Source organism: Bradysia coprophila, assembly GCF_014529535.1.
Source record: "Bradysia coprophila strain Holo2 chromosome X unlocalized genomic scaffold, BU_Bcop_v1 contig_416, whole genome shotgun sequence".
Taxonomy (NCBI): domain Eukaryota; kingdom Metazoa; phylum Arthropoda; class Insecta; order Diptera; family Sciaridae; genus Bradysia; species Bradysia coprophila.
The window spans coordinates 1,175,737-1,197,748 of record NW_023503334.1 but is presented as its reverse complement, the minus strand read 5'-3'; the positions used below and the strand labels follow the sequence as shown (position 1 = coordinate 1,197,748).

General features: G+C 33.3%; 1 protein-coding gene across 12 annotated transcripts in view; it reads right to left on the bottom strand.

The window, feature by feature from the left end:
* Window positions 1–22,012, bottom strand: part of LOC119069895 (sex determination protein fruitless) — an 88,193-nt gene that overhangs the window by 17,420 nt on the left and 48,761 nt on the right. For 8 of the 12 annotated variants that reach the window (XM_037174105.1, XM_037174101.1, XM_037174102.1 and 5 more), the window contains 2 exons: window positions 15,304–15,483; window positions 6,025–6,145 (listed from right to left, as the gene is read on the bottom strand). In XM_037174105.1, coding sequence (XP_037030000.1) covers window positions 6,025–6,145; window positions 15,304–15,483 — 301 coding nt within the window. Of the gene's footprint in view, window positions 1–5,204; window positions 5,607–6,024; window positions 6,146–13,540; window positions 14,683–15,303; window positions 15,484–22,012 lie in introns of those variants that run through there. The other 4 variants (XM_037174096.1, XM_037174097.1, XM_037174107.1 and 1 more) reach the window with 3 other exon arrangements.

The window sequence follows — 22,012 nt, the reverse complement described above, 5'->3', positions numbered from 1 at the left end:
AACGGACTCCTTTATAAATTCAATTACAAAAAAGCGATTTTGTCGGCAATTATAATTGTTTTCAAATTTGTAATTACCAAATGTTAATAAACAACAAACATCGAGACTTGAAACCAATAAAGTTTAAAACAAACATATTGAAATATTTTTGTAAAAAAAATTAAAAATTAAGCAGAAGTATTGAATTATATATGTTTAGCACATCACGATAAGTAGAATATAGTGAAACTCATCAAAAGAAAATGCGATCGGGAGACTTATCAGAACGAATGTTTTTGTTTCAGCTGTTTTCCATTCAGCTGATATGATATATGTGAACATAAATATCATACATCGATATACGCAGATGAACAGTACCTGTCTCTCTGAACGTATACATGTTTGCATATAGCATAGCTGAACGAAAACATCAGGTGGAACTAAGCATCGGTTCTTTAAGTCTACACTCGTAAATAAATAAAAATTAGACCAAAAATAAAAATAAAAATTAAAAAGTTACAGATAAAGTCAACCAAATTTCATATCGTAATTGGCTTCAGCTGTTTTACCGCTCATACACACTGGCTTTTACCATGTTTATAAGAACTTTTTTAACGTTACCACGTGCGTGCCACTATTACAGCCGTATAGACAGTGTTTTCTTAACTCAGTGACATAAAGAAAAAAATTCTTTGGTTTTTTTGAGGAAAACATTTTATGCAACCGAGTGATAAATGATATTTCAGGAACACGATGTGTACTGTAACACTCGGCCTGCAGCTTCGAGTGATAATCTACACATCTAGTGCCGACAAGAAGCGTTTATCGCTCGATTGCATATCTATTTATTAAACAGCACGAACGGACTGGCTGGTAAAACAGTGGTAGCAAATTTCCAAACAAAATTTCGGTTGACTTTGTTAACTGTATGAAACTGAATTTTATCGAAAAAAATATTAGTTATATTACTTGACACTGGTACCATATAGTTATTGCATCTAGATATAAAATTTGCATTGAAAATAATTATTGCGGCAAAAATATTCGTCATAAAGTTTTGGTTATTTTTCTGAGAGGATTAAATATATCCGCTAAATTTACAACAAAAAAATAATTCTCTGTTTTACAAAAAACAAAAACAAAAATTAATTCACTTTTGGAATAACAAAAACTGATTCCAATACCGACATTAATATAATCTGAACAATAATTAGGTGTATCAAAACAATTAATGATTGAAATGGAATGCAACAATTAAATTTGTTTAAAAAATAATAATCAAATTAACATAAAAATTAAGAAACACAAGACTCGGCATCGATTCCTTCGGGCGAAACCATAATTATTTACTAAATATTATTAATTCCGTGGATACAGATAACAATCTGAATAATCTCGACCATATTTTTTGCATATAGTAGTGCGTTGTTCATCTTTCACTTCGAATTCAACGGATAGGTACTTTCACATCCTTTGGTATGCCAGGTTTTGTTTCTACAAACAATTGGAATTGGAATTCTTGCCTTTGACTCAGATAACAGCTCTTTACATTTGTCAAAGATCCTTGTCCCGTTGTTCTCGGTACTATTCCTATTCCTACTTAACTTACAATATCATTTTCTTATCGAAATAAAATTTGAGCTCAGAGAAACAAACATTTTTTTTTGCTATTTTCTTTACGAAAAACTTGTATCGAGAAAATTGAAATTTATCTGAGAACGATGGGGAATAACTGGGATACTTGGTACACAGAGAGGGCTCAAAGCAAAATACTAAAAATCATAACCAATTTTACGAGAAATGCTTTTTCAACACATTTTTTGTTTTGTACGCGGACGTACAAGAAGCGTCAGGTTTTCTCACACAAATTGTTCCCTGAGAAAATTTTTTAAGATTACTCTTTGGTGTCATTCATTATCCTGTCACAACACCTACTGTATGTCTAAACATTTATTGACCTCATCTATCGCCATTACCTCACTGTTTTCAATAAATTATTTTGTTTGAAATTTCATTTTTTTGTCAGGGCTGCATTAAAAAATAAAATAAAATGAACCCAAAACATTGAATTTGGGTCCAGATGGGCAATATGTCAGAAATTGTAGCACAGCCATAAACACAAAATGCGAAACTACTGCTCGCCCCGTGGTTTAGCAGTAAAAATTACTGTAGACAACTCCAAATGAAAGACGAAGAACGTGGCTGCCATTCGTATTATAAAATGTTTGTTGATATTTGTATAAGGAAACACAAAATGTTTTCGCTTAAGAGGAAATATCAGGTTCATCCATCGGTACGGTACGTATAACAGAACATCTACAATAACATAGCTATTCACTTACGGAGACGTTAAGTGGCTTTGACAATAGAAACAGATCACGAGGATGATCATCCATGTTCATCACTGGGTGTTGTTGGGGTAGCATAGCTTTGCTGTATATAAGTAGAGTCTGAACTCACTGAATCATTTATCATCGAATTGCTTTCGATTTTGCGACAGGCGGTAAAAAAATTAATTTTTCAATTCGCTTTAGAGATGCTATTCGCAGGCATTTCCCAAACTACCTTGGTATTTCGTAAAATTTAGTTACATTTTTAGAATAGTTTTTTTCTAAAAGATGTTAATGTGTGATGGCACTGTTTTCGTATAAATTCCAATTTAATAAACAAAATAATTTATTACGAAAATTTCTCTAAGCTCACGAGATCACGAATAATGAAGTGTTATGGCCTATGACGATAAATTAAGCAATAGATTCCACCCTTACATAAATGTACGTATGATGTACTATTTATAGAACCTACATTTGGTATAGTATAGATAGATGCACTGCATACTGCCGACATATAATGTCCATTTACACATCCAGTTTATAATTTCTTGCAATAGACGAGAATGTTTTGGAGCGCATACGAAATAAAAAGCTTTTTACATGACAATCAACGTCCGTATGCGCTAAATAAATGGATTAGATTTAAGACAATAGAAAAAATTAATGGACTGTCCACAGCAAAGTATATAAACAATGGAGTTAATGCAAACCTAAAGTGAAATCTTTCCTTCGGTACTTACGACTTTAATAGAATTGATGAAATAAGGTGAATGTGAAAGCTCGAATGTTGAAAACAAACTTCAACGTCGAGGAATTTTGCTACTGAATCTGTGCAATACTGAACGCTACACGCTAGGTCATCCGGAAATAGTTAAATATGTTTTCGTGGACTTGCATGAATCGCTGCGAATACGTTCGCAGAGCGCAGCGTTTACATGAAAATGTGTCGGAATGCATATGCAAAACAAGTTCATCGACAATTTTTTAAGGTCACTTAGTACATGTTTAAGAAATCACACTCTAACAACACTTTTATTTACGAATTTACAAATTCCTAATTTGCTTTCTTTGCTGGAGGGAATGACACGAAGTACGCAGATATGAACTAAAAAGAGGAAAACATTTTCTAGCTACAGTTTTTCTAGATTTTCGAGTAGTTCACCAATTTCGCAGAAAATATAACGTTAATTCTGAAAATGTAACGGTAATTCCATATAACGTATGAATATTACATGTAAAAACCTAAAGCGATTTTTTTAAACTGGAAGTTCGATTCTTTGTATTTCGATCATTTCAGTCTCAACGGGAATAGTGTAGTGATGATCAAAGATTCGTTAAACTCAAAATCGAATTCATCACTTCGTTTAAAATGTTGAACTGGACCATTGAAAGGTTTGAAAATTTTTTTAGTAAAAATGGCTGCATCGTTTCTCGCTAACCAAAAAAAATAGAAACAACGCAAGAAACGTAATTTAAGAAGAAGAAAAAACATAATTTCGGTACAGTTTAGGAAGTCTTTATAAACCATAATACACATAAGTCTACATTGGAAAACATATTTCTGAACTCAGTGGCGAAAAGTGAAACTTTCGTTGCCTTTGTTGAGAAAAACGTTTTAGGCCATACAATAGGAAATGTTTTTTATAGGCATATGAATGTTATTTTCCTGTTCAACCTGCGAGTGTCTAGACATCTTGTGCCCATAAATTTATCATTTATCACTGGATGGAATAAATAACTATAAATGCGATTCCGTTGCGAAAGGTGAACATTTCTATGCATGTCTTAGGTGGTTAAACGTAAATAAAAATCTAACGTTGACCAAATTTGGAACTTACGACAATAAATCTATATGCTTATTGAACAACATCCGTGACAATTCGGCTAATGAGATATATAATCGAAAAGAATACATTTATGAAATGTATGGTGCAATATAAGTTTCGTTTTACATTAAAAAAGTTCATTTTTTTCGCAACGACATTGCAGGTATGAAGCACGTTACGAGCTGGGATAGTTTTTGTCACAATATATTTGATAACTTCAAATCTAGTGTCAAAAACTATCCCTATTTCGTAACGTGTTGCATAAATAACTAATCTTAAACAAATTGATTTGACATTGTTGATTGCAAGATTTAACTTTTAAATCTGTACATAAGTATATGTTCCGTTGTATGTCTTTTGGTATTTTATTTTTCTTTTTGTTTTCACTTAAGTTTTGATTGTAATTATAATGGAAACAATAAAAAAAAGTTCCAATTTAATAGTTGCATTTCATATTCCAAATTTACTTAATTATTAATTGACAATTATTTTTAAATGTCTTAAGTATTGAATAAGCGTACTAATTATTTAGAGAAAAAAAATCTGATTAAGGAGAACATAAAATAAGATAATAAGGGGAAAAAAAATTCTATTAAATCTTAGAGCAGACAGCACGCTCGCTCATACTAATGGAATATTAATTAAAAAAAAAATTGTTAAGGACGAAAACACACGAGTAATTTTACATTGCTGAAATCGACAATTGTGTTGGGTTTTCCATTGTTATCAGATTTGAACCATACTTTAAACCGTGCAAAACGCTGCATATAGTTGTCGATCTCGACAACGCAAAATTGATCATTTATTTTTGACCTAAAATGTAGACAATATTCACGCACAATTCCGAAAACATGAAATCTTATTATCCATTTGTATGAATTGCCTACAAAAGTTCTTCAGCAAGCAATAATCCGTATAATTAAATAATTAGTTCAATTTAAAGAAGATTTGATTGATTGGTTGAGGTTGGTTTAATTAATCTTTCTTCCTCTATCTCTTCTCTTTCTCTCTTTTCTTTCCCTCTTCGTTAGTTAACATTTAATAACATTCCCTTCATTCATTTATCTCACTCTTTCTCTCTCTCTCTATCTAAATAAATGGAGATGCAGTTCAGATAGGTTTTGCTTAAAAAAAAATCATTTCTCGTAAAATGTTTTGAAATTGATCCTCGATCGAATGACATTCGTAATTTTGTACAAGAAAATTAAGAGAATAAACTAAAGAATAAAAGAAAACAAAAATATTTTTTTCATGCAATTCGTGCTAATTTTTTATGAGATGTGGTGTGTAGAACTATCTTCATTTTAAGTGTAGTATTTTCTGTTCAGTGTTTTTTCTTCTTTTTTTTCTTTAAATTTTAATTTAAAAAAACTTTTAACCAAACATCTAAGCATGCAGTTTGTTTCTTTTTTATACATAGGATTTTTTGTTTGGAGTATTAATGAGCAGACATGACAGTGAAAGGAATCTGGATGTAATATACAAGAAAAATAAAGCAAAAATTAGTAAATATTTCGTGCCACTAAGTCTGAACCATTTTGTATACTATAAACAGGAAAAAAATATATTTTTCTCCCCCCAATCAAACCAAGCCAAGGGAAAAAAATATATTTCTTTCCCAACAATAATTAAGCCATTTATTATTAGAAAAATATTGAAAATAACACACGTTATATTTATCCACCAATAAACAATGAAACACTTTTTGATGTAAAATTAAAAAAAAAACTTAAATTTGTCTTTCATTTTTCTAATAATCTTTTTTTTATTAATGAAAAGCGATTTTTTTACTTTCTTTTTTCTTTTTTTTTTCTTTTTTTAATAAAAAAAATTAAATCAGAATAAGAAAAGGGAAGTAAGAAATTTTGAATACAAATTGGACTCACCATCATTATCCGAATGATCCAGTGGCTGATGCTGGGAATCATTTTCCGAGTTCTCGGAGAGCGACAAACCGTGTGTTGAAAGCAAATTTGACATATCTTCTGGATGCATTGACATACCGGCCTGCAATTTTAATATTATTTTTGAAATGTTAATTGATGTTTAACCATGTGATTTTCTCATTACGATAACTAGATGATCTCGAGTTTAATGTTGTTTTTGTTGGTTATGAAATCAAATTAGTCACAGTCCGAGGACCTACTTGATTTTCAGGTTACTCATCGTCATCGGTACATATATTAGTGGTCTTAGGTATTAGTGATAGATTCAAGTTATATAGAGAAAACATTTGTTTTCGAGAAAAGGCAGTGCTGAAATTCAATTATTCATGTCGATGTCAACACTGCATATTTTACCACTCTATCAACACCAGTTCTTTATTCTAATGTTATTTGATTTTTGATTCTTTGAATTTGATTTACTCTTTTTGTTTTGGTGCTTATGCAAACAGGATGTTTGTGCAAAATACAATTATTTCCAAACTAATTAGAGCTAGTATCAAGGAAGTCCAACCGTTTCAATAGGAAGGCCCTAGTGATTATCTGAACAGTTACGTAGAAAGCCCATTGTTTGAAGATTAGTATAAGTATGAAACGCCATATTATTGACCAAGTCATTTTTTAAATAATGTTTTATACCACGAAGCCATGATGGCTCAGTTCCACAAAAATGAGCCACAATGTAAAAACAATGATTTAAAGAATGTTCTACCAAAAATATGTTACAGAGCTTTATGGTTTTTTTTTAATTATTAGCAAGTCTGGCCGTCCTAACACTCAACACCCTTTTTTAACACCTATCAATAAAATCTAAATTTTATGTGCTTTTGGGCCAAATAGGGTCTCATGGGGTTTGGATGCATATGCGATGAAATATGGGCACTTAAACATTTCAACTTCTCATATTTCATCGCATATGCATCCGAACCCCATAAGACCCTATTTGGCCCAAAAGCACATAAAATTACCTTTCAAATGATACCCCACACCACCATGTACGGCTCGTGTAACTGGAGAAATATTGGTAAGAAAAGTGCAAGTTTTCTGTTGAAAACTTCAACTGCACATATTTCAGTGTGGATTAATTTTAAAACCAATGAGTCTCTATTCGGCTCAATAGTACATGTGATTACCTTTCTAATGACACCCCACACGACCATGTACGGCTCGTGTACCCGGAGAAATTTTGGTAAGAAAAGTGCAAGTTTTCGGATTTTTCACCAGTCACAAAAGCTTCGAAGAATTTTTTTGAAAGTGGTTTTGGGTTCTAGGGTCGAAGTCCTTTCTAGGCACATAGAAAAAAGTCCACTGGAAAATGCGTCCGATTTCGGTAGGCTGTTTTTCAAAAGAATCCCTCTGTTGTAAAGTTGACTACACATTTTAGGTTAAAATTTCTTAATAGCGAAATTCATGGTACCGTTAGCTTTTCAATACCAATAACAACGAATTTTTCAAACATTGGTTAAGCCAGAATATAGCTTTATTCGTCTGTTCGCTTTATTTTAACTGTAACTTAAACGAAACCAAAAGTTTAAATTAACAATGTTTTTTAAGCTTCACAGTCCACACCCTACTGACAGCCGTGAACATCAAATAAAAATTTCTAACAACAGCTCGGTTGGGTGTGTTTTCAATGGGCAATTTGGTACGAAATTTACAATTAAAACGTAATCGGCCATTGGTCATTGAAATGCTAGTTATTTTGGAAAGTGGAGAGTTCGATGCTGTCGATGGCGATGTATTATCACTGTTTATGGCTGACACGAAATATTAATTGATTACTGTCGATTCGTTGTTATACCCTGAAGCGGATTTTTCGAAATTTTATTTATTTATTTTTAAACGGAAAATTATGTGGTAATGTTTAATTAAATAATAATAATTATGGAAATTTGCTTTCGAAAGAAAAAAAGCCCCTGAGTAATTTACCCGGGCTTTTTTTTTCAATATTACATATAAAACACCCGTCCAGCAGTTTATGTTGCAAACGATGTTGTAAACGTAACAATACATAACGTCATGATGCATAAAATAAAAACAAAAAAAACTGTCAGTAGAGTGATTACAACCATAACGCAATATTGGTTATACATAAATCGCCATAAATTGGGGGTCAACGCTTCCCAATCTTGCTACAGTTTTACCATTACCACAACAAGAACGGAATTACTGTGTTGTGGTTCTGTTTTGAAGTGATTACACAAGCAGTTGTTTTCACTGTATAATATGGATGTGTAACATGCTTATAATTATGTATAACTAATGTAACCTACATAATGTTACACCGAGGGATTTATAATATCCACCAATTTCAATACACATTTATTTCTATTCATTCCACATACTTCAACACATGAGTACATGAGGAGTATGCAATTGTAACATCAATATTGCCTGTGTCAGATCTTATAGTTCCACTGCTGTAATCGAATTTTAAAATCGATTGCTCGTTGATTTAAATCGTCGATATAACTCTGATCCAACAAGAGTTAAACTCGGAAGAGAACAAGAATATAAAAATACCTAAATATGAAATGTAAAACATGGTTTTCTTAATAAAAACGAAGATAAATAACGAAAACATTCTCGAAAATAAACGGATCTGATTTTGACATCCAAGCGTTCATCGTATTTCACAGTAAATACATCACACTAATTTGCTGTCAGACACAAGAAGTACGTCATAATTTTGTGTCGGAGCGTGCGTGATGTGTTAACGTCGTGTTACAGAACTAAAGTTAGTCTTAATTATTCATTCAGCGATTTGCTTTCACCGATTAAAAAGCTTCCGAAATAATTTTTAATTAGGTCAGGGACACAACTGATTGAAAAATTGTCGAATGAGGTCGACGTTTTAGTTTTTATATAACTTTCTCGTATTGAAAGTTGATTTCTCTGTTTAACAATATTTTCACTTGTATTTTAATATGACGAAGAACATTGTGTCTGAAGAACAAATTCTCGCATAATAAGTAAAATGTGATAATGTAAAATCTTTATCCAAAGCGCAGGAGGTCATTTTAATATTTACAGATTGAGGTTTGGTTCTTCGATAAGAAACATTTATTTAGCTGGTCAGACTGTCGCAGATCTTTGGCCTCTCCTTGATCCCATTCTTCCATCCCGCTGTTCATCACAGAAAATTTGAGACAAAATTGGAAAACTTTCATTTTTTTGGGAGTGGATGACGTATTCTCTACTGATTCAATTTGTAACTTTTTCTTTTACTCCCTCAGTGTTCTAAAGAATCATGTGAATCTCGCTCCGTTCGTGACCATGGCGAATTGGTACAAATTCGTTCGATTCACGATTTCCACTGTGTCCATCGATATATGCAGAAAATGAAATATCCCAACACAATCATCTTGTTGCGCGGGAAAGTTTCGGTATATTAATGACGATTTTGAATTTTTCATACGGAAAATATAAATTGAACAATTCAGTCATATACTTGTCAATAACTTCAGGCAATTTGTTCTAAAATGATAAATAATACAATATCCTATAGCGTCATACCCCAGCCATATGTTGAACATTAACATGAATCAGAGATGAATTTAATACGAGTGAGTTGAGTTAAAATTGCCCAGAATAGCCAGGGTTGGGCCGAACTGGAATCTGAAACTAGTTGCGTTAACGATCGTAATCTGCAGTTTTAAGAAAGCAAAATATGAACGACACATTTCCATTGACAAAATTTAATTGCCTTAATTCTCCATGGTAGTTGCAAACTTTTTGAGAGTGGTATTCCACCTCAATAATTACTTGTAAAGTTTCGGAAAGTTATGTGTAGTCATAATTATATTGGAAAACGTATTTGTGTAATGTTAGAAGTTTACTGTATACTATTAATGAATGTGATGGCCGAGCTTTCATTTGCATAATGTCAATTTTTCTGAAGTATGTAGCCGCACATTTCTGCCGCCTGGGTACAATGGGTAAATAATAATTTTGTTCATTACATTGACGTCGGTTATAGAATATTGAATGACAAGTAACACAACCAACTAAAGTGAAGAACTTCTCTAGCGCTTCGTAAAAGCAACGCGCCAACCTCTCTGATTTGATGAGTATTATAAGCGTGAACCTTTAAAAAAATATTGTATTCGACACAACCCTGTCGTCAACCTACTACCACTTGATGTACAAAAATTGCCTGCACTTTACACTGAATATAGGATGAAATGCAATTCAATTTGTGTTTCAATTTATGGGAAAATTTTGAGTATTTTTTTTTCCTATTTTTTTTTTTTAAATCAACTAACTAATAGATATTCAGGACGATATCGTGTCAAGTGAAGATGAAAAGGGAAAATGTATATCATCAAAATTTTGAAACAAACTCAAACTGTCAATATTTATAATTTAATTGACACATTGGTTTTTGTTTTCCGTTTAGTTTTTTTTTATTCGTCTCAGAGCTGGAGCTTTCTAACGAATTTAGCCAGAGCGAATTCGACGGCACTAAATGATTTTTGCGTATAATAAAATCAAACTTTTAATTTTGCTATAAAGATGAGTAGATATGTAATTTCTTTGAAAGGAAAGTTGAAATAGCTGTTACATGCTTGCGGGTCGTTCCTTTCAACAAATTTCACGAACTTTCGACGACCCTCATATGTAATATCCATCAACAAACAGCACACGAAAATTCTACTTTTCATCTCTTTATCCTAAGTTATGTTAAAGACTAAGGCATGGAAAAGAGCAAAAGTAAGCTAAGTTTGGCACTCCCTTCAAGGAGGAAAAAACGAGATTGGTTTTTAATAAGCGTGACTGTTATCAAAAATAATTTTCTTCTTATTATGAAAGTAGCCACACCTCTCTAGCGCCAAGTATAAATACTTAGTGAGATGCCCAATTTGCAGTAAAATACGTATACCCAATTTTTTGTGTTTTAAATCCCACAAAGAAAATATGCCTCCTGTCCGCATGAAAGAAACGAATAGTCTAGAATCAAAAGGCTTTCGATATTAAAGCTAGGATGGTAGAGTGCACGAAAAAGCTATTAATACACATTTTACAGACGTTACACGTTCCACGCTTACAGGTTGGGCACTTTCTTGATTCTATGAATTATAGAAACTACAGTCGGAAAACAATTTTCATGTGCATAACTAAGTACATCTGATGTACCTTCTGCTGGTCTAGACCCCATAAGGATTCGAACTAGACTTATACACTCAGGTTTCTGCTCAATAAATATGGAAAATCAAACTACAGTATTATGAAAATCATTAAAAGAACAACATTATTCCTCAACAGTACAATTTGCGTTCTATATTCTTTAGCTGGGTCCGTCAATTTATGAAGTTTGTTTCTATCCACGATTCTTTTCTGCTGTAACAGATTCTCACATTCTGATCTCCGTTCCACACCACTCGTATGAATCTTCACTTTTATAGTTTATGTATGTAACAGTACACGACGATTAACCACAGTGGCAGTCGATGTAAAGTTGATTCTTTCTGCTTTTATGTAGTAACCGAACCGAGTCTAAGTAGAAAAGCACACAGCCGTTTCATTAAAAAAGACATGTTCAAATATTAACTATACGAAAATCTAACTTTTTATTTGCACTTTTTAAACAAATTAAGAACTTTAATACATTCGAAACTAAATTAAATAACACAATTGCTTAATGCAAAAAAAAAAGTTATTTTAACATAAAATGAGACCGAATTCGTTATCATCCCAACCATTTAGTACATAATTCTAAAATGCATCATACACTTCCAAATCCAATATGAGTTTAATGTTACAACCTGCCAGAAAAGAAACGGATTAAAAGAGTGAAAGACAGCTGCGAAGGGAAAATATGAATTGCTATCGGCTTTTCTGCCGAATTTGTATCTTTAAGTGAAGGCTCCTGTTAGCAGCTCCCCTATACATAATTATCATTTATAGGCGTGTTTTCTGTGTACCATAATTAGATAGATCTTGGAAACAGTACGACGAACCACGTCTTTTGTCTAAAGCTCGAAATTGATCAACCGCCAAAATAATGTTCTACAACAAAGTGAATTTAAGAAATTTTTAGGTTTGTAAATTTTCGTTGAATACATGATAAATTGTTTGTGTAAAAAGGGATACAACAAAATAGTTTGAAACTCTTGTGTCAGACTCAGACCAAAGCAATTTCAGGTAAGTCTGACCTATTTCAAGCGCCTCAACAGCTATAGATAATTCTTTCAGTATCGAAAAAGTGGAATATCTAACAGATTAAACGGCAGCCGAGTTGAGTAGCTGCATTTGATTTCGAAGAAAAACATATTTTAATCGTCCTCTTGAACTTACTCTTGACAACGACCTGTGTCCCAATTTAATGTGTAATGTTGCAGATTCCATTCGTGACACATGTGGTAGTGAGACCATATTCTTACTTAAAGCATTAAAAATATGGGTTTGCAATGGAAATTTGAAATAATGGACATTTCGGAGTACAATAAAACAATGCTCTGCAAACTTTGGTCCGGAGCACGACGCCAGGTTATTTAATAAGGTTGTGGTATTTCAATTACAATTGTCTTAAGCTATACCCATTGAACATGTTTGAGGAAACGTTTGAAACGTTTGAGGAAACCTTTTTGAGACCGAGATCCGTTCAGAAATATAGAGTAGAAATTCCTGAAAGGCAGGTCCCAATCTGGCAGGTTGTTTTCTGAGAAAAAAAAAGAACTTTTTTTCTCTTTACAGAACGTACATTTTAAGACCAGAAATAAATCCAATTTGGTTATTTTCGGAGCAACTTTATAGACTTTCGTCAAAATGTTAAATTTTAAGTGTACCTTGCTCGAGAAATTCAATTCATAAAATTAATAGCATTAAACGAGCTCGAGTCTTTCTCATTTACTATAAGTATATAAATTTTCCATTGTGTACAAGGAAATTTTTCCCTACATTCCTTGCCTCAATTTTATCTCTGCTGTGTTGGTTATCTATAAAATTTTAATTGTAAATTATTCGCAAATAATTGAATATTCCGAAAATAGTGTCACGAGGATTATTCTGTATCTGCAACGTTGCACATTAAAGCTAAATTTTGAGTACAAATATTTGAATTTGTCAAGGTTCTACCATCCTACGTTACCATTATAGCAACCATCAATTATTCATTCTCAGTTCCAAGAAACAATCATGGCGAAAGACATTGAATCTTAGATTGTCTTGTGCTTTGATACAAAGTCGTCAGTTTTCTTTCCTTCCATTATCCTCTTTTGGCTTGTAATTTTTGTCTAACGATGTGATGCATTTTGGTGGGGAACTTCAATGGTAGATATGCTACTTCTATCATGACAAAGATGGATTTTGCTTCAGTCAGTGTAAAATGGTTCGAAAGTGATGCTTAATTCCAAAGCCTATGATCTTGAAAATATTTTCACAAATTTTCATGAATTTTCGCTAATTCATCTTCCTGAATTCATCAAAATGCGTGAAAAAATGGAGAAAATTATGAAAATTCGATTATTTTTTTCACAATTACAGGCCCTGTACAATTCAGTTCGAAAAATTATGCACTAAATGATTCGACGATTTTTAACTTCAATCGGCCAGTGTACGTTTACATCTAGAAATGCATTCTATATTCTACCACTACATTGCTATTCCAGACTTAGTAAGGAAGCCAATGCCAATCTTAAAAATATACTAAACAGTTTACAGCTTTCACATAACACCTAAGCTTATTATATTTGCCACTAAAAAAAAGTTATTAAAATTCAGGTGCAACCATCAAAAACACGCACAAAATAATTTTTTTTATTTCATTCATTTCTGTATTGCGTTATCACAATCTCTCCCATTCAAACCAACAAAAAAATTGCATTTTCAGGTAGCACCATCACCTTTCCCATCGACCTCATCGCCAATGTCGTTGTTCACACAATCACCACCATTTTCTGGTTTTTGCGGTTGCTGTTGTGTTTTATATTGCATTTCCCGTTCTGTACACATTTTATGTGCTTTGCACTTGTCATGATGATTTACAATTTCCAAACGAAAATTTGAGTTCCCCTCGACAAACGATGTCCGAATATCCGGTATATCGTTCGAGTGTCGTCGGCAGTACAAACAAAACATTATGTTGTTCTGTTCGTCGTGTTGTAACCAGGCGAATTGATCTAACCAATTAGGACGGAATCGGCCGCCTTTTCGCGTTGTTGGTTGTGACGTTGAGGCACGTTGCGGTGATGATCGAGGACTGGGTGAACGGATAACACTCTGTTGTCGCTTGAATATATCGCCTTCGGTCGGATATCGGTGAGGAATTTGACGTGGCCTTAGCATATCGGTCGAACATGGCTGTTGTGACACTAAGTAGCGATGTAATGTACTGTCATCGCTACGTGCATCCGGTGGCGTCCAGGTTTTAGCCATTTGTTGAGATCTTTGATATTGTTGCTTTTTGTGTTGGCCTGTTAAAGCCTGAGTTGTTGTGGTAGAAGACGATGTGGTTATGCTCAATGTGTTCAATGATGATGATTCATGAAGTTGTTGTTGTAAGATCAGACTTGAGTCAGCGAATCGGCTTGTCGTTGGAGATGACAAAATAGAAGTAGTTGTTGTTGGTGGTGGTGTGGCCGCCCACACAACAGCAGTTTTCTGCCGAAAAAAAAAGAAAATAGAAGGGCAAGGACTTAGCAAATGTTTGTATCGACTTGAACTAGAATTTGTCACATGAGACTATGGCCTCTCTTGACAACTTTTGTCATTTAGTTTTCGTTTTTCTTTTTGTCTTTTTGAAAATTTTCAATTGAACTAATTTGTATAAGATTTTTTCTTTTCTGCGGTCGATTTGTTGGTGGTTGCTTTTAATCCTTTGTCCTTCATATTTTTCTTTCTTTTTTTTTTGTCGAGATTCGGAGACTTTTTTTGTTGATTAAGTTGAGACAGATCAACTTATTGGTACATCATACGAACAAATTTAATTCAAATACTATTGGCACTTCACTTTCAAAATTTAACACTCAGTAACAACAGGCAATTAAATAAATTGTTGGATGAACGCAAAGATTAATTAGATTGTCTTTAACAAAAAAAAAATTGTCTTGTATTTGCAGGGGTAAATATTAACAAAAGATAAATAATGACCATCAAACCGGCCCAAAGAAAAAACCTTACAAAAATGTCATTAAAATGCTTAATCAAAAAGAACAAAATTCAACCAAATAACCAGAACAAAAAATATTTCATTTTTTGGAAGAACAACAAAAATTTACTTACTGTCATTATGTCGGGCATATTAGGATGTAATCCAGCGTCAAGTTTTTCCTGTTTAATACTAACTGATGTTGGATTTAGTCCAACTGGTGTATTGGCTGGTGAATTTCTTCGTATTTCTTCTCCGTCAAGGGGATTTAATTTTGGCATGGGACTGGACTTGTAGCTACTATGGGAGGATGTCTGAAAATTTGTAACAAAAGAAAAATTTTAAGATTGGAGAAAATTAAAAGTAATTAGTTAAAGGATCACATAGCTAGCCACATTTTCGAGATTTCAAAACATTTTCAGGTGAAACATCATCAAGTCAAGATAAGGTTTAGATAAGGTTTTCAATGTTCAACGAGACAGACAGTGAAATTCATCAGATTCTTCTTTGAAAATATTTGTTAACCTTCAAGACCGAAGCCAGCCAGGCATTTATTTATAAAATAATCGTCCGACAGTCCTTGTCCCACCAGAATGTAATGAATGACGTAAAATGAAATTGTCATCGGAAATCGCTTAAATTTTCATCAATTGTCCTGTTGTACTCAATTGATGCTACAACAACGATAGGGTTAAGTGAATTTCCATATTTTCATTCTCTAAAGCATGAAAACCTTCAAAAAACACAATGTATGTACAAGAGATGACCAATTCCGAGACAAGGTTGAATTCATTAAACTTCAAACATTTTGCCACTGTAATATGTTATTCGTCATATATGTAGCATTTGTTTATCGGGCGAGTCGTATTTTTTTCTATATATTTTCATTCGCGAGCTCATTATTTTTTATGTTTTTATTTGTGTATGCATCAGCAACATCAAATCAAATAAAGCTAAACACATCAATTTGTACTACCTACTATATTTATCTGGTCATTGATGTATCGACATTTATGAATGTAAATCCACAGGAATAAAACTCAAATCCATCCACACCAGTTATTATTATAAACCAGAAATGCTTTTAGCGCCACTAAATATTCAAGTAATCATTTATTCAAATTGAATTGCAAATTTGCACCAAACAAAATATACAATTGATGCATAAAACTCTGATTGATTAATTTCTCTGTGAATATGCCTTTGGCAAATTAATCGGTCGGTTGTATCTGGATGTACACTGCTACGGTGTTCTGTGGGATATGTATACAAAACTACGAAATTTTCGGTGCTACATTCACTATACGGGATTCTGGTTCGGTAAATACATTTTGCCGAAGAGATAATCTTTTAAACAATTTTCGAGCATTTATTGTTTGTTGAATATGATCAACTCATTAACTACAACGGTATATAATACACCTTATGTGTACGCAACCATTAAAGTTCCACACTTTCATCGAAATCATCATCATCATATATGTGTAGCGTGTTTATTATGTATTATACACACATCTATATATATACATATATGTTTGCATAGCTGCTTACGCATCTATTCGAACACCTCTATAAATTTGGTATATTATTTTAGGTGTATTTTAATAAATAATCAGTGGCATAATCGTTTTATTATTGATGTACGGCTATAAATGCTTTGTATGAGGTATGTCATTTAAAAGGCAATCACTTTTGTGGTTTTTGTATTTAATCTGCAATTTTGGACTGTAATGTACAATGCATTTTGCATGGGAATTGTTAATTTGTAGACCAAATCTACCAGGATTCAGAATTAATCTCTCGATACCAAATTAAAACAACAACAAAAAAAAAACAATTTTAATCGAGATATTCGGTGAAAGTTTGAAACGCTTTAACCAACCACTGTCAAACCAACAAAAATGTTCATTGATGTAGAAGAATATCGCTAAAAAAAACCCACAGGTCAATATTGGCTCAATGTTATAAGCGTAAATTAAAATGGTTTACTGTTAGTTTTTCTAAAATAACATGTTGACCGTGCGGTTGAAAACCAAATCACGATCGAATGAGTATTAGCTATCCTCAGTGGATAAAAATGAAACGATTTATTCTGGTGGACAAATGCACATATTAGAAATGATTCATATGAAATGGTCGGCTTCGCTCCTATTTAAACACTCGATAGGAAAGTAGCAATTTTATCATTGGGTGTGAAACGTAAAATCGGTGGCAAAAGTCCAAAACAACGCATGAAAAAGTTGACTTTTCATAACGGCGTTGCAGAAAATAAATCATCGATATATGGGTAAGAGCATCATAAAATGACAACACCACAAAATCCGACGATGGAGAATCCCGATAAACGAAAAAATATACATTGCGATATGTAATTTCCGGAAAATTACATAAGTTATCCAGATAACAAACACACTGTGTCACACCATTTCAAATGACAACATTAATGCATATAGCTTCACATACATTTTCGATGATTTTTCTTCGTAAAGCTCAACTTTCTGTTAAGGGAATAAACACTGAATGCTTTCAATACATATAACCTAGTCCTAACAGAGAAAAAGCTTTACATAACCGATTACTGCAGTACATTCTACGCCGAACAGACGATTTGAGCGGAAATGTAAAATTGAAAATGTTATTCGAAGGAAAAATAATTCATTGATTCATTGGAGCCAAACAAAGATGTGCAAGAGATGTTTTCTTAATCTGAGTACCCAACTACTGATCATATTAGTAAATAGGAGTGTAGAAAAATATTGAAAACTTATAAATTTGTTCAATGGAGTTGACTTACAGCTTGCGAAACATTTACTGACCATTATCCTATTTCTATTCTTCATCAAGGAGATGTCCATAAATGACGACCACTGGTTTGCAAGTTTTTTGGACCCTCTTCTCGTCCACCATTTTCCTAAATCTTTAACCTGGCGTGACACACATCACCTGAATCCCACTCCCCCTGCAGAAGTGGACGTCATTTATGTACAGTCCCTAACATATTATTGTCTATAAAATAGCATATAATCATTCATATAATCGACTGCACAATTCGCTTCAACGTAAAAATATTTTATGGCGAAAACGTATGGTGATTACGGACGACATTCAATATTGTGAACACAATGTTTTGTGCCTAAACGAAACACAAAAGCTCTTTCAAACACCTTTCTTTTTCAAAAATTCGTTTGTTATTAAGAGATTCCTGTATTGGGTCATCATAATGGTCTAGATACAAAATGTGATGTAGTTTTCGACGAGTATAGTTTGGAAACGAAAATTTGCCTCTGGAAATGATCATTTTTTCTTCTTCCCGGATGTGAGCAGTCATCCACAGGTTATTTAGATAAATAATTTAGAGATGCTTTTACACCAATCAGTAGGTCCCTGTATAATATACATAAGCTATATAGATGATGTTTCGATTTCTTGGCGGAATTAGTTCAATTCTATATTTTGGCTGTTAGAGCTTTTCGTAAAACTGACCTGAGTTCATTTGATTAAATTGAAAGTGCATTGTTTCAAATCTAGCCAAGCTTAAGTGAAAGTTAAATAAAAAGTTGAATATTTACACTGAAAACAATGCCGAGTGTTGGTGTTGCATCTTATACGAATTGTGTGTATGCAACATGATATGCATTCCTGTATCCTTATGCATTCGCATAAGCCTTTCAACTTCAGTTCACATTTAACGAAAATTCTGCATGAAGAAATTTAATTTTTATTATTTTTGAATGGGGCCTCAAACAGAATGAATTTTTTGTCGATGTGACGAATATTACGGGGGTGCCTTTGTTATTGAAGCATTCATCGGTGCTTTGTTTACATGTAATATAGAAAATGTGCAATTTTCTTACTCCAGCTGGTACACAGCTGCTACAATGTGCGCACGTAACACTTATCAGTGTATCAAAGACACTGCTTATGGTTTTGTTTAGATTGTTTACTATACAAGAAATGTGTGGGACAAATTGCGAAACAATTCACATCTCAAGTTATTTACGAATTTATTGATTTTTTATTTAGCAAATCATTAGCAAAATGTGTAAAATGCTCCATTTCCGTTATAACAGTCGGATTCGCGCCAGTTTTCAAAAACCTGTATCCAATCTCTTAATTAAAAAAAAGGAAATTTTGTACTGATCGTTAAAGATTCTACTTTTTTAGGAGGGCATGACTTATTAATGACTCACAGTCTGTTTGAAATCAGTTTTTTGATAACGATAAAAACGACAACAATGCTCGAAGATCGCTCTCTTAAAATGTATGTTAAAATTACAAAGTCATTTTTTCACGCAAAGAAGAATCACAGAACCTATGTTTATTATAGCGATACGCCGACCGGATCATTGCAATCAATGTGGTGTAGAAAATTATGTTGTCAACTCGTTCACCTATGGTTTTCTCAAAAAGAATTAAATTTTAATTCTGAGCGAAACTTTTTACTGGAAGGGTAGTTAAAAATTGTGATTTGAGGCCTATTCGGTAGGTGGGTCTCTTCCTCTTGAAGCAGATTTTGAGCCAAAAACACTCACAAATTGTGACTTGTTTAGCTAGGAAAGAGAGTTTTCGAGCGCTGATACTTTTCCTTTTCTTCCCCCGGTTAGACACAATATTTTTCACATTACAGCAACAAAAAGCTTAGCAATTGTGTGCCATCTCGTTCATAACGGAGTGAAAAATACCTAACATTTTCCGACAAACTATAAATTTATAAATTGGCTGTGGGAATTCAAATATTTCGTAATGGCAGAGTAATTGAAGTATTCTCTCCACATTATAGGTCCCATAAAGATTTAGTCCATAAAGTCATTCTATTCAAATTTTAATCTCATTCTGAACGTAATCGACGTCTTTTACATTTGAGACGATATTTTGGAGATCACAATTGTGATGGTATCATCTGACATCATGGGAATGTTCATTTGCCAATTTCAGACGTCCACAGTTTTATAATTAAATATCTGTATGAATAATAAACACTCGTCTCTGTATTTTGTTGACTGTGCGGTTAGTGTTTGGAAGAATGTGTGAGGAATGTGTGCATACCGATATCCAATCGCTGAAAGACGAAGAATTGAGAATGGCCGATAAGTTAAAAAAAGGAAATTGTTGAATCAGCATGACATGGAAAGAGAAATTAATTCCATTAAGTGAGTTCATTGGGAAATGAGCTCAACCCGGAAATTAGTTAGCAATAGTTGAATATCCGTTTCACTACTCATTTTCAGATAATAATCGGCTAATGTGCCGAATAGCTTCACTGGTGTCTTAGGTTACTTTGTAAATCTCACTTTAAAGCATTATGTTGTCTTGCGGCCAGAAAATACGTCATTACTCTCTTACTCAAAGCCGGTTTTTCACATTTTCTGGTCACAACACAAAGTACTGTCTTGCTGGGAAATTTTTTGTTGTGGCGTGTGGGATGAATTCCTCACCTTCGCCTCAAATACAACCTCCCCACATCACTCAACGAAAAATGTCCCAGCGAGACAGTAATGTACTATTGTTACTTGGAAAAGGTCACCCATACCTAGGGAATGTCGGTAAAAGTTCAGTAATCATCATCTACAGAATTTAGTTCGCATTTTAGTGACTTCGAATTAATGTAGTAATTGCCATCCTATGTACACTATCTTCTGGATATGTAGGCTTTTTTATATCGACGGTAAATTACCGTTAATTTTGAACATAAAAATGTTCCTGTAGTGAGTACTCACAGTGGAACAAAAATCCGTGCATAACCAAAAGAAGCTCTGCAGGTAATGACTACCGAACTTTTAATGACAAATTTAAATAAATCTGGTTCGGGACAGATGCAGTTCAGGTCAGCATAACGTAATTCCAAACTTTCCTAAACATACGGTGAGTATGGGGACTGGGAGTTTTAAAACAAGGAGACACGCATGTGAATGTGATAGTCAAGTGTTTCACGACTTGAATTCCAGTTCTGATTGATCAATTTGAAGAACTAACTTTTCTACCCACCGACTACACGCCAGCATCTACGAAAGCCCCGAAACTATTGAACTATTTAGACAGCCTTTGAAAGGCTTCCATAACTATGTAAAATTTCTGTATCACATGTGTATGATGAAGTGAGAGTATGAAAATTCAATTAACAATATCCGCGTCCTCACCGATAGTTGCATAGTCTCTTCTATTTTGCGAATGGTCAGGTATTTGCGCACACAGGAACGACAAGTATTATTATTATTAAACTAGCGCATATATTTATTAATTCGCTGGCCTTTATATTTCCAAAAAGCCGAAAACCCATAACGCAATATAACCGCGAAATGCCATTCGTTAATCCACACTCTCCACAAATAAAGTTTACTTTGCCAATAATATATTAACCGGTCTATCGCTAGATTATGAAATTGTTTTCCATGAATTTTGAAATATTTTGTTTGGTAAAATCCAAAAATCCATCGATGTATGTCATTCCACGCTAAAATAACCTTTTTGCTCAAATTGATGTGCAAAATTAAAACCGCAAGTCTGTAAACTATGAACAAATAATGTGAATTTAACAAACTATTTGCATTCTTTAATAATATCGCAAATGGATAAAACGGTGGCGACGACGCCATGGTAATAATGCTGTCCACCCATAATACACAATAATGAACGAATCTCTATATGAATGGTTCTGCACGTGTGGGCTGTTGCAATGTACGTACAATGTCATCCTGTATACATACACATTCCTTTTGTACTCATTCATCCCTTAAAGCAATAATAAGTTGTTATCGATATTTGATTAGATGGGTACGGTTGATACATTTAAGTTTACAGTGTGCGAGACCTGATTGCACTTTGAGACCCTCTTTCGATATTTCG